Genomic DNA, 13,796 nt, shown 5'->3' on the forward strand with positions numbered 1-13,796 from the left:
ATGGAAATGTGAAATCTTGACATCCAGAGAGAGAAGTTAACAAGGAAGGGAAGAATGAAGGAATGAGAAAAAGGCATACCAGCTTAAAAGCTGGAATTTTTTTTTAAAAAGAGGCCAAGAAGCTGTGAGAAGTTTTGATAAAGTGTTATGATACGGCAGATGGTAATTGCTGGGCTGACCAAATCCCAAAGGAAAACTTGGCCAAGCTATCAAAACGATTTGCAATTTGTATTTTTTTAAAGGGAATCTATGTGCACTGAAGTCAGAAGTAAAGATTCCACTAACACTTTTAGAGATTTAAAACATTAAATTAAAACATTTGTTAACAAAAGAAAGGAAAACTTGAAACACACAAGATTACAGTTACACAGTTAAATTTAGTCTTACAACATTTCCCAAAAGATTTCTACTTAGCTAGGCTCCAAAATAAACACCCTTTTCCTAGGCAACAGTCCAAATAGATTCTTAATCTATAAAACATCCAGTAATATTACCACAAGGCACCCACCTTTGCTATAAGAGAGGTATTTCATAGCTTCTCTCTTCTTCGCACTCGACAATGGAAATTCCAAAGCTTTTAACAATACCTTGCTCACTGGAACAAGCAAACACTTCTCTGGGGCGGCTAGAGGCTGCTTTTCACAAGTCTGTCTTTGCACAACCCACTTTTCAAGCTCTCACATGGCCACACCATACAGATTTCAATGTTTCCTTAATATATTTTCTCCCTTTTGATCTTTAAAACCCATTGCTTTAAACTTTCTTTGAAAGTTACCTTTCCCAGAATATAAAATCTTTCATGTTGTCATTATGGCCAGCACTTTTGGGAAAAATAAGCTTAATAACTTTGCCTTATTTATTTACGATCTTGCCAGTTGTAAAACTGTCGGTCATGTCTCTTTGAAGTTAAAACAACTAACACTTCGCTACTCCACTAGCCACTTTTCTCCTAAGGCAAATTCCCATTCACACTGTATCTATTGGGATCTCATATTAGCTTGCCCATCTCCATTACAAAATGCCTGCTTTTACACCTAATCTCTTTAATGATTTAAACCTTGCAGTCTGACTATCTTCAGTTTAATTAAATTAGTCACACACACACACAACACATACACACAGCTCCCACAAGCCTACTTCAGTATCCCACAGTAATATTAAGACCAAAAATTAAATTTCCTTTACGAAAGAAAAAAACTACTCCCAAACTAAAGCCCAGTGGGAAGATGTTCAAATTCATACAAACCCTACCAAAGTTTGAGGAAAGCGATATAAAGGCATTCTTCATTTTATTTCAGAAAGTAGATAAGCAAATGAAATGGCCGAATGAAAATTGGACATTGCACCAACAATGTAGGTTGGTGAGCCAAGCTCATGAGGTTTATGCTTCATTTTTGGAAGAGGTTTCTATGGATTATGATGCAGTAAAAAAAGGCATTGGTTCCTCAGGCGTACAAGCAGAAATTTTGAAACATAAGGAAACAACTCGGGCAGACATTTTGAGGGGGTAAAGCAAAGTAATTTTGACCATAGGATATGAGGATTAAAGGTAGATGCGATGTATGAAGCTCTTAGGGAAATAATTCTCCTGGAAGGATTTCAAAATTCACTTCCTCCAGCAGTAGAAACCATGTTGAAGACCAGAAGGTTACAACAGCTAGACAGGCAGCAGAGGTGGCTGACGATTATGAGCTGGTCCATAAATCTACCCCTTTTTCCATCACCCTCACAAACCCAAGAAGGATACAAGGTTGGAGGGTGAAAGGAAGGCAAGGAGCCAGGGAAGAGAAGGGACATCTGGGAATGCCCCGGGATCTCCTCCTCAGACCAGAAAGGAAGTTGCTGAAGGTGGAAGTGATATCTGAATGCCTAAGTGTTTCCATTGTATCAAAGTGGGACACCTTCGTGCAGACTGCTGGAAGTTTTCGGGAAATCCATGGGACTTATTGGGGTATGTAAGGATGATTCAGAAAAAGGTGCCCTGATTGAAAATACACTAGATCAAGTTGTAGCGTTAACTATAGCTGTGAGTCCTAGTGTGAACACTGCTGTGAGTTCAGGGGAGGTGGCTCAGTAACATGATGGTTCTAAAGAATTTTTGTTGAGAGGAAAAGTGACCCCTTATCCCTCAAATGAGAGCTAAATCTACAATTCTATTATGTGATACAGGAGCCACACAAACACTTTTGCTGGGGAAAGGTATAACTTTTCCACCAAGGACAGCATTAAAAGCCAAAGTTTTAATAAGTGATATTGGTGGGGAGTGTATACCCAAACCTTTGCACCAGGTGCACTTGGAGTGTGACCTAATGTCTGGGATAGTGATGGTGGGGGTTGTTCAGCAGCTACCTATAGATGGAGTTGACTTACTCCTGAGAAATGATTTAGCCAGAGCAAAGGTAATAGCTTCTCCAATAATTATGGAAAGCCCAAGTGAGGTTAAATAGACAGAGCAATTACATGAAAAGATACCAGAAGCTTTTCCTTCATGTGTGATGACCCAAGCAATAGCTAAGCAAAGCCCATTATTGGAAGTCAAAGTGATACCACAGACAGATATTTGGTTACCCAAAACTTTCTTTAAAGATTTGGATAATCCGAAAGAGATGTTTAGTAAATCTTCTCTAATCGAAGCTCAACAAGCTGATCCAGAATTAAGCCCAAACTGAAGCTGAAGCTGAGCGAGTCCAGAATATTTTTACATTAAAAAGGGAATTCTAAAGAGGAAGTGGAGAGCTCCCACGGACCTGAAGATGAAGAGTGGACGGTTGTTCATCAGGTACGACCCAAATATCGTAAAAAGATATTATGGACAGCAAATGAAATTCCTATGGCAGGACATGTAGGGATACGGAAAAATCAGGCACAGAAAACCAGCAAGTTTATTGGCCAGGCCTTAACAAGGGCATGGTGCAGTTTTGTAAAATGTGTCATACTTGTTGGAGGTTGGAAAACCTCAACTTACAATCAAACCGGCACCCTTAATTTCCATACCAGTTTTTGGGGAACCATTTAGTAGGGTGTTAGTAGACTATGCGGGACCAATACCAAAACGAAAGCAAGGCATCAGTATATCCTTACTATTATGGATATGACAACTCAATTTCCTGAAGCTATCCCTTTGAGAACAATTACAGCTAAGGTCGTGGCAGAGAAGTCTATCCAATTTTTTACTCAATATGGATTACTGGTGGAGAACTAGTCAGATCAAAATTAAAATTTTTTGTCTAAAATTTTTCAAAACATAATGAGTAGTTTGGGTATAAAACAGTTAATCTCCATAGCATATCATCCACAGACACAGGGAGCTCTAGAGAGATACCATCGAACTCTCAAAACAGCGATTAAAGCACATTGTCATGCATATCCCTATGAGTATGACAAAGGATTGGACTTTTTAAAATTTGCTACCTGAGATTCCCCAAATGAATCTATCAGTTTTAGTCCTTTTAAATGAATCTATGGACATGAGATAAGAGGTCTTCTGAAATAAATCAAAGAAAAGTTTTCAGGACAGAGAGTTGAATCCTCTATGTTAGATTATGTGCCTGTGTTCTGGGAATGGCTCACAGGAGCCTACAAAATGGCTCAAGCACATCTTAAAATTTCACAAACAATGATGAAGGAAAAGGCAGATAAACAAGCTGAGACCAGAACATTTCAACTAGGGAATGAAGTCTTAGTTTTATTGCCTTTACAGGGGGAACCTCTGAAAGCATGTTTCAGTGGTCCATACAAGGTAATTAAGAGCCAAAACAGAAAATGCTGGAAAAACTCAGCAGTTCTAGCAGCATCTGTGGAGAGAGAAACAGAGTTAATGTTTCGAGTCCGTATGACCCTTCTTCAGAGCAGTACTTTGCTTTTATCAAGGTAATTAAGAGCGTTGTTTATTATTTGATAGACACCCCAGATCACAGGAAAAAGAATTGTCTGTGTCAATATGTTAAAACAATACCATCGTAGGGAGGAGCATAAGAAGGAGCAGGTATGTCAGGTAGTAAGGACAGTGGAGGATGAAAGAGAGAGTGAGAGTGAGGCAACAGGAGACTTAGCTCATCAAATGAGCTATCCTACTATCTGGTTAGCTAACGCTGAAATATTAGGACAGTTAGATGCCATATTTTCATACTTAGAGTAAGCACAACAAGAGGATCTAGTGAGGTTACTGACAGGATTTAAAGAAATCTGTAGGGATAAACCAGGGTGTACAACTTTAACTATGCTTGTTGTGGATGTAGGGTAATTTTCTCCTATAAAACAATATCCTTATCAGTTAAGCTCAGAGAAAAACTCAGGTGAAAGCAGAAATTCAACTTATGTTGGAAAATCACCTAATTGAACCTAGTCAAAGCAGTTGGAGTTCTCCCGCAGTGTTAGTGCCTAAACCTGATGGGTCAGCCAGATTCTGCATAGACCATAGAAAGGTTAATGCAGGAACAAAAACAGTCTCCTATCCAGCCTGTTGTTTAGAAGACTTGAGGGTGGGTGAAGTCGTATTGCAAGAAGATAATCAGGCATAGAGAAGCCTGTGGTGTACTTCTTTTAAAAAACTAAATTGGCATCAAAAGAGATACTGTATGGTAGAAAAGGAAACCCTGGGAATGTTACTGGCTCTTAAACATTTTGAGGTATGTGTCTGTCATGTCTGCAAAGAAACACTAATATATAGTGGCCATAATCTCTTGGTCTTTGCGGAAATGTTTAAGATTCAGAATGTCAGGCTGTTTCAATGGAGCTTGCTAATACAACCTTATAAGTTAAGGTTGTTCATATTGCTGGGAAGGATGATATAATTGCTGGTGCGTTATCAAGATTGTAACTTTGTTAGAATTATCGGGAAATCAAGAAGATCAGAGAAAGCTGTACAGGTTCTGGATAAGGAGTGAATGAGAATGAGTAAGTGCATGTTTGAATTTTTTAATATGATGTATATATGTGAAATATATGATGTATATTTTAATATATGTATATGATCTACATTTTGTAATGAAATGCATTTGGAAATTGTGTTTAACTTATTAAGGATGGAGGCATGTTAGGGATCCATATTTCCAAGAACTCTATGCTTTCTTTAAAAATTGGAAGGACATTAATTATTTGGACACTCTCCTGAATTTTTTTTCCCAAAAGGTTACAAGTTCACTTTGGTCTGTGAGCAAGCTGCATCTTCCAAGAAATTGCATGATTTCAGCTAAGTGACCAGCAAGACACCTGGGGAGATAAGAATTATTTCATTTAATTGAGTTAATTTTTTTTTAAATGCTGCTGCCAGGCTGTGGGCTCCTGCTGATTGGATGAAAAACACCTGGCCTTGGAGAAGTTCTGCCTAAACATGTTTTTTGAACTGTATGTGTCTTGGGAGCAAACTCTGAAGGAAGATTGCTCCTCTCTCTCTCTCTCTCTCTCCCTCCCTGTATTGCCTGCAGTCCAGAGTGGGTGTTCACCTTCCACCAGAAAATTCTCATCTCAGAATAACTCATCTCAGAATAACTCGTCTATATTTGAAAGCCTGAAAATATGTGACAAATGGGAGCTAACAAAGATATTGTTTCACTAAAGAAAGGATTTCTGGACAACTATCATGACCAGCACTCTGTCTTCACATGCATGAATACCAAATTGATAGCATCAAGACCTTTTTAAATTTTATGTTTTTTCATAAAGTGTTCCTTTGCACCAGCCTCGGTAGAGACCTTATTTGTCATGTCCTTTGTTGTGCGTGTGTGCACGTTGAGGTTTTAAAAGGGGTAAATTGTGGTTCTTAAACAATTTCCAGATTACAAATGCTATGTTAAACAGTTTTGCAACTTGTTTTTAAAAAAAGTTTTGTTTCATTATAAATCAACTAGTCTGAGTTTATTTAAAGAAGCTTGGTTAAAGTCTCTTATTCTGGGTGTAACAGTAGCAAAGTTAAACAATTGGCCATTTTGGTGAGTGATTTTAAATATTTACACTTATGGTGCAACCTGTAGAGTAATGCAGCGAGAGAAACTGTGCACTCCTTCCATCCTGGTCGTAACAACAGGCACTAAGGGAATACATGGTGGAGATTAGTTGACATTTGTTTGTATAATGGCAGAGTTTGTTTTATAGATTTGGTTTGGAATTTTATTTTATGATGGCTTTTATTTTTGCATTGTGTCTGTAACAGAGGGGAGGTAAGGCAAATGGGCAATTGGCATTGCATTGGCATTGCAGTTAGATAAGTTGATCATATACATCCTAGTCAGAAAAGGATGGTGTTGTTTGCATCCTTCCTTTATCCTTCTCCTCAGGTGGTCTCTATGCCAAAGATTGTGCCCTCATGAAGGCAGGCTTGTGCATTAAGCAGCATATCATCATGAATCTTGAGATGTGCTCTTCCAAGTACTGCAGGGTTCCTCCACAGCGGTCCAGGCAGCAGAAGTGTTGTTTAAGAACCACAATGTTGTGCTTATTGCATTTTGCTTTTGTTATATGAATGCTACTCATGTGTGGGTGTTGCATACTGGAGTCATGAGCCATATTGTCAAAGGTTGGCACTTATCGTCCAACAACTACCCTTTGGTTTTCTGTCATGGCTCTAATGCAGATACCACAGCAGATTGCTACAGAATGAAGGCATTATGACTGCTGCCAGGTTACCAAGTACTGATTGGTATGATACGCTTTGTATGGTCACAAGCCAGCTGAACATTGAGGGAGTGGAACCCTTTCAGATGCAGTACATCTCACAGTCGAATTGCAGTGCCCATAATGCAACATAGGTGCAGTCAATAGCATCTGGCATGAAAGGGAAGCCTGCAATCCTCGTGAAGCTGTCTGCTTGCTCCACCTACATTTTTCTTGCAAGAAAATATTTATTCATGCTTGGAATAGAGCCTCAGTGACCTCCCATATGCAACAGCAGTGTGGAAGATGTTGCAAATATTGCCTACTCCAGCCTGGAAGGAGCCCGACACAAGAATTCATTGCCCAAGATCACCTTCATAGCTACTGCAGTGCTATCCTTGCCTTGCTCTGAGGTAGCAGTTATGGCTGCAGTAGGTGGCATATTTCAGTGAAGACAATCTTAGTAAAGCAGAAACAACTGACACATTGTTCCTTGCTGAGGTTGATGCAGAATTGCTCCTTCAACACCCCGAGTGGATATGGCCTCCTGCTGAGAGTCCCCCCCATTCCTCCTCTCCTATCAGCTTGTCCTGTTCCATGTTATCCATACTCATTCTCTAACGTTGTAGTGCGAAGAAGGCACATACTACTCACCCATGTCCGAGAACAAGTGATTCTTGCAGAATCCTTGAAGTCAGGACAAAGCCCTTTAGTACTTGCCACATCACTCTCTGTAGATTTCAGCAAAGTTAAATAACTCTGAAAACCACTGGTTCTTGACAACTTCAGCAAGAGCCAATTGAAAAATCAGCAATTTGAACTTGATGATTCCTCTAAATAACTGACAGCTTCCTGCTGCTGAACACATGTATACCTATGCACGATTTAAGAGGACGATGGATTGAGTATCGAGCTCCAAATTGACAGCATTGCCATCAGGTATTACATGCTGATTGATGTCACAATACGCCTATACTACATGCTTCCAGCAGATGCTCCCTGCACGTGCGCTAATGACCTCATCAATATAGCATCCAGCATGGATGGTACCAGTGTTATATCCCATGTACAGATGCTGTTTGGAGACAAAACACCACCAATAGCGCTAATAAAACCAGACACTGAGTTGAATTTTCATGGTCGGAGCCCATATGAAAGTTTCCCTTACAGGAAAATGGAAGTGCATTTCCATTGTGAAGATTGGACAAATGAGAAAGTTATAATTAACAAAATATTTTATATTTAAATCAGTTGTGTACAGTACAAAGGAAACAATTTTAGACAGGTATTAATAAAATATTTTATTGGAATTCATTACTATATTCATTTGGTAAAACTGTTTTACAGAAATGGAGTTACTCCAATGGGCATCTGCATTGTGCTGTTTATTTGCAAGTATTGGTCCAAAATACTGTACTTTGAATAGTGACTATAGTGGGAAAATAAAGCAGTTGTCTGCAAATAATAGGAAACCATCAAGAGGCAGGTGCAATGACTATATTTTGCTGAACTGAGCCATCACAACATACTTTTTTGTAGTACTAGTGTTTTAAAAGATATAGTTGTGATAATATGAAACACTATTTCCATCTCTTACCCTGGAAACATGTTACTCAAGTAAAAGGATGTTATGATCTTCATAATCTATTTTCTATTCATGTGTTTTATGGTTACTGTAGTATAAAACAGATCATGTGATCATCTTTAATACTTAATGGTGTACTGGCATATTGTGACGATCCTAAAGTCAAAATGGTGTAAACACTACTTTGTACTGATGGGATAACCACAAACATCAATAGAAAATAGTAAACCACATTTTCTATTTCCAAAACCATTTACTGCATTCATAAAGATTAACAATTTCAGCAGAATAAAATTTAAGAATTGGTGAAAGCAAAATTTCTGACATGTAAGATAATAGGATTGATTTTCTGATGTTCAAGGTTTTGGCAATTTGCTTCAATGGTTATACAATTTTTTAAGTAACTGTTCATTGAATAGGGTGCTGCAAGTGCTGGGGTGGGTTGCAAGATCTCAAAGGAATTAAACTGATTTAAGAATTAAATACCTTTTTTATCTGCTGAAACTAACACTGGAAAGCATTCTTTAAACAGTATTATGCATTTATGTGTACTATACTCAAATAGAACACAGGCAGGTTAAGTAAAGGTAAAACAACTGGGCAATTTCTTCAATTAGCCAACATGTTCTGAGTTTTCTCAATCCTGTACAAAACTATGTATATAGTTTTGATGAACGATTGAAATGGGTAAAGATTGAAACCTGAAACATTAACTATTTCTCTCTACACAGATGTTGCCCAACCTGAGTATTTCTAGCATTTTCTGTTTTTTTATTATGTATTGCTATTCATATCTCTGTATACCCAGGACTGTGTTTTAATACAGTTTTCTTTTCTGGCGGAAATATTAACCATCCTTATTCTGACTTACTAAAAATCAGGACCTTTTCAACCCATTAGTTCTTGAAATAAAACTGAACAAAATTATGACCGTAGGTGTAAAAATTAAACGAGACTATCAATAGAAGCAACAGTACTGAGAGGTGAAACCAATCCGAACAACATGCCTTGAATTGTATTTGCTTAAATAAGAGATTAACTGAATTATTAAGCCACTAGGTTTATTCCGTAATTTCCATGTAATGTTTTACTATTATATTGTGGCTGAAAATGCAATTGAGCAAGAAATGCAGTGGCCATAACAATAATGCAATTTCATTTTGAAGCCAGATTTTATTTCTAAATTGTTTCTAGATTTGTTATCTTGTTTTGGAGCAATGCAATCCTGACTAATACCAAGCCACTGGGAGAGGGGGACAAACCTATATCTAAGTTTAGACAGACTGCATCTTCATGAAAAGCATTTGATAAACTTCTTTGTTTGGAGAAGGTGCATAGCCATCAAAGCTGACATCTTACAAAAGTAAAGCTATTTTTGTAATTTCATAAGAATTTTGCAAAATATTTTTGTAAATACAAGACACTGCAGACAAAATGATCTCATTTTGTTAGCAATGCTTTTTTTGTTTCAAGAACATTTCATAATCTTTGTGAATGGAATGGCTGCAATTCATTTAGAATTTTAGCTAAGAATTTTAAAATTCCAGCAACTAACATATAAAAGCAATATTCAGATTCAACTTTGCATCTAAAATTTAAAATATCTGTTTTCCCGAAAGACAATGCAGTATACCTCTGGTGCATAATTATTATTATGCTGATGTCCATCAGGCTAGGGTGATATTGGTGACCCAATTAAATATTCTGCATGGCAACATCATGGAAATGGTTATTTGATGCAATGCAAAGCCACAGGAAAACATATTCATGGGACATTTAATGTTATTTTCTACTGATGCTAGCAACAAAACGTAAACAAAGCTAAAACCTCATTAAAGGCTTTGAAAGTGTGGGAAGCGCTTGCAAGCTATGAATGATGGAAAACATACTTGCGTCTGCAATTTCTCACACTAAATTACCTATCTTTGCTGTTATTCTGTGAGGATATATGGAGGTACAATGAAGTTGTGCTTCTTTAATACACCTTCTAGCAGCCAGCTAATAAGCAGTTTTGCCAAAGGCAAAAGAAAGAGTGGGAGACTCTAGAGAGGAAAATAAAGGGGCAAAACTAATAGAAGGTAATTGCAATCTGCACCTAAGCTGGGGTTTAGTTGTTTGGATTGCAATAAAAGTCTGAAAAACAATCTATTTTGTGGAGCCCAGTCCCACTAGAACAGAAGTATACCTCTCTACAGCAAGGTACAAATATTCCAAAAGAGGGAAGGCAGAAGAGTGAATCTGAATAAATGCTTTTTTAGATAGTTACTGATATTATACGGGTTAACATTACTGTTCTGATAGCCAACATAATGTTAGTACTAATCACTTTTCAAATTAACTACATAGAAAGCATCGGATTGCAAAAGAAATCTTCAATAAGATTTGTACCGTTTTTTTCTACTGTGGGAGAACAAGAGATAATGGCCAACAGTTTTAAATCCAAATTTAGGATTATTTCCCACTGGAAAATGACAAAAGTCTCTCAGGATATTTAGAAAAAGCTTTGGCAAATCAATAGGTATGTTGATTTATTTGAACTACAGTCTTGAAAGTCATGAAAATAATTAATAGTGCTTTTCTGTTTCAGAGTTTTTAATCTTCACAAACCCTAGTTGCAATAGCAAACTACAAAGACTTATACCTATCAATAAAGTAGTTATAACTATTGCTAAAGTATACTGTGACGGTGTTGATACTGCAAACATTCCACGCCAAGACATTACGTTACACCTGTACTTGTTTACTGTTTAACTTTGGACCTTTGCTCCTAGTGTGTTTTTGGATAAATGTTTGCATTTATAATAAATTGTCTTCATTGGCTCAGTGAATTTCAGGTAAAGTAATAGAAATTCTGAATAATTCTGTGGGTGTAAAGGCCTTAAAATTGATATTTTCTTAAAAGTTCAGTTTTGTTTAATAGTGGCTGGATTTTTTTTAAGGACCATATACTGCAAAACAATGTCACCCAAAAATAGGCAGTCTTCAGATCATCCACATGCATTTGACAATATAAAAAGTCTAGAATTACAGGCATGGTACTCACTAGTGCAAGACACTTTTAAATTAATCATTACTGGGTAAATTCCTCCACACAACAGAAAATGCCTGATCACCAATCAATATTATACTGTACTCAACACAGAATTAATCAGAAAATGCACAGTAGTGAGTGATATTTGTTCTTATCATTCACTGTGCAGTTTTGAGAAGACTATTCTGTTGTAACCTTTGTTATAATATGGGAATCATTAAATTACACTGTAACATTTGAACAAAGTATTTTACAAATGGCACTTTTTTTACTGCTACATGACTTTGAATTAACATCTGTATGTCAAGTTGAGACTTAAGGTTGGATAATAGATAGACTGCAATGAGTTTCATGAGGGCACAAAGGTGCAAATCTTGAGTTATTAATATAATCCTAAAATACTTTGTTCTTGAAACACCCTCTAGCTTATGTGTTTCTATAGATATGAAGATTGAGGACGGGTTTACTCTGTTTGCCATTTTTTAAGCTGGTGGTAAGCATCATGATGGACAGAGAGGGATGTCAGGTGCTTGCAATCAAATTACATGATTTGCATGGCCTGATACAAAGTTAAATTTTGCCACATGAGGGACAGTTAATATACATAAGAGTCACTGATGAAAAGATTGAGGAACTAAGAATGTATGTATTAATAGTTTTGCCAAATTGATGTTCAGCCAGATGCTAAAATAGCCCCTAGTCTCTTTTTCAAACAAAGGCAAACCTGATACACACATCATTAATTTCATTACCAAGAGACTTAAAAATGATTCTTTTCAGGAAACAAGGTTGAACTAACAAAAAAATTAATTATATGCATCCTGACAAGTTGTTTTCATAAGAATAATGGCAGCTCATGAGATTTAAATTACAGTAACCACAAAGCCAAGCAGCATGAAAGAATGCTAACGCTGAGTCAGTCATCAATTCAAATGCCATATTTTGAGCATTGCACATTGACAATGTGACAAAGTTGTTTCAATCAAATCACAGCAATGAATGGATTCCAGCATCTAATTCAAAATGCAGTGATTTCCTCTTCTCCAGCTTTCACAATAGCACTTATAAAAGTGGAAGAACAACTTCAGCTGTTACTGCAAAGGTATCTAGCTAAAATAATTTCACACAAAATATTCAACAAGCACAATGCCCATTGAAAACTGTAAGAGTTCATTAACATCCTGACATCAAAGATGTGAAAATACACAGATGATTCTACAAAACAGCTACCCAATGTGCCAAGCTGGAGTGTGTGTGTGTCAGCATGGGGGTAATGGGGAGGGCAGCCCCTCATTAAATAGTTGAAAATGATGGAATGGAGGAAACAAATTGACTTGATAGGAAGTGGGAAGCTAGGTATGAGGGCACAGCAGGAGCTAAAAACCAGGCAAGGATACTTTGTATACAACTGCCACCTTGAAGCAGTTAGCAAATAGATGTCATGCATCAGACTTCCTTCGTTCTCTCTTCTCTGACTTTGCTCCTTTTGCCGATTTATATGGATAATTCTTTATTTCATTGCACATTTCTGGTTGTCCAAAAAATCTGCTGAAATAATTCGGAATTCCTGAAGTTGATTTAAAAAGAAAAAGGCACTATTAGAGTACGATGGTCTCTAGAGTCATTCAGATTGTCCAGACTTCTGAGTAACTCCTCTTCCTTCCCAGTTTTATATTCTACAATCTGTTATCACAGAAGAAGTCAACATTTCCTTTCTCAACTGTTTATTGGTGGAAAGCCATTTAGAGTTGGTGAATGTGCAGGCTTTCTGGCTACAAAAAAGACACAATCGTAAAGGTATTTTAACATGGATTGGTCGTTTTCTGTGTACGTTGACGGAACAGAGCTCTTTTCCACCTGCAAGAGAAAATAGCAGATTAATTTTATTACAGTTCAGAATTATTTCTGAAATTAATGCTAAAAAAATTCCTTTCAGATGGGAATGCAAAATACCTAAGACTTTAAATAAAAACTGAAAATTCGCCACTTTATTTTTCGCAGAAAAGCTGATGCTTGGTCCTTTTTCTTATCCTATGGCTCTACATGCATATTTTCTTAAATAGGTAATTTTCCTAAAGATTGGAAGCCATTTATTTACACAAGTAAAATGCATTCCTTTGCATGCTATTTGTGGCTTTTAATTTTTCTAACAAATTAGCTTCCCCCCAATTGTTTTTGTTGACTATTTCCTATTTTACTCTTCAGATATCTTGTTTTATATTTGTTTCATGGCTTTTCTTCCTCATTATTTTAGCCTTCTCTTATTCCCAACATTTGCTTCCATTCTTGTTTGTCCTAATTTTATTATGTATGGAAAAAGGCTGTTCTCCTCTCCCAATACATAAAAACTAATTCTCAGCACTTTCTGCTATCCCCATCATTCTTGATACCTTCCCCAGAGTTTGGGACATCTGAAAAGCAGAAATAAAAGATTGATATTATACTCAGAGCACAGTATAGTACTAACATACTAAATTCCTAGATATTAATAACTTAAACCAAAGTTTGAAAATACCCTAAACACTTACAGAAAAATAAATTTGATGGTTCAATTTTTGTACATGAACATATTGCAGCACAGTGGTCAGA

General features: G+C 36.9%; 1 protein-coding gene across 2 annotated transcripts in view; it reads right to left on the reverse strand.

Annotated features, from left to right (window-relative positions):
• Positions 1-7,879: 7,879 nt before the first annotated feature.
• Positions 7,880-13,796, reverse strand: part of carnmt1 (carnosine N-methyltransferase 1) — a 36,132-nt gene continuing 30,215 nt past the window's right edge. The window contains exon 8 of one of the 2 annotated variants that reach the window (XM_078567214.1): positions 7,880-13,064. In XM_078567214.1, coding sequence (XP_078423340.1) covers positions 12,924-13,064 — 141 coding nt within the window. In that variant the 3' untranslated portion in view covers positions 7,880-12,923. The remainder of the gene's footprint in view (positions 13,065-13,796) is intronic. The other variant, XR_013580058.1, reaches the window with a different exon arrangement.

This window comes from Cetorhinus maximus, chromosome 2, assembly GCF_964194155.1.
Source record: "Cetorhinus maximus chromosome 2, sCetMax3.hap1.1, whole genome shotgun sequence".
NCBI classification, from domain to species: domain Eukaryota; kingdom Metazoa; phylum Chordata; class Chondrichthyes; order Lamniformes; family Cetorhinidae; genus Cetorhinus; species Cetorhinus maximus.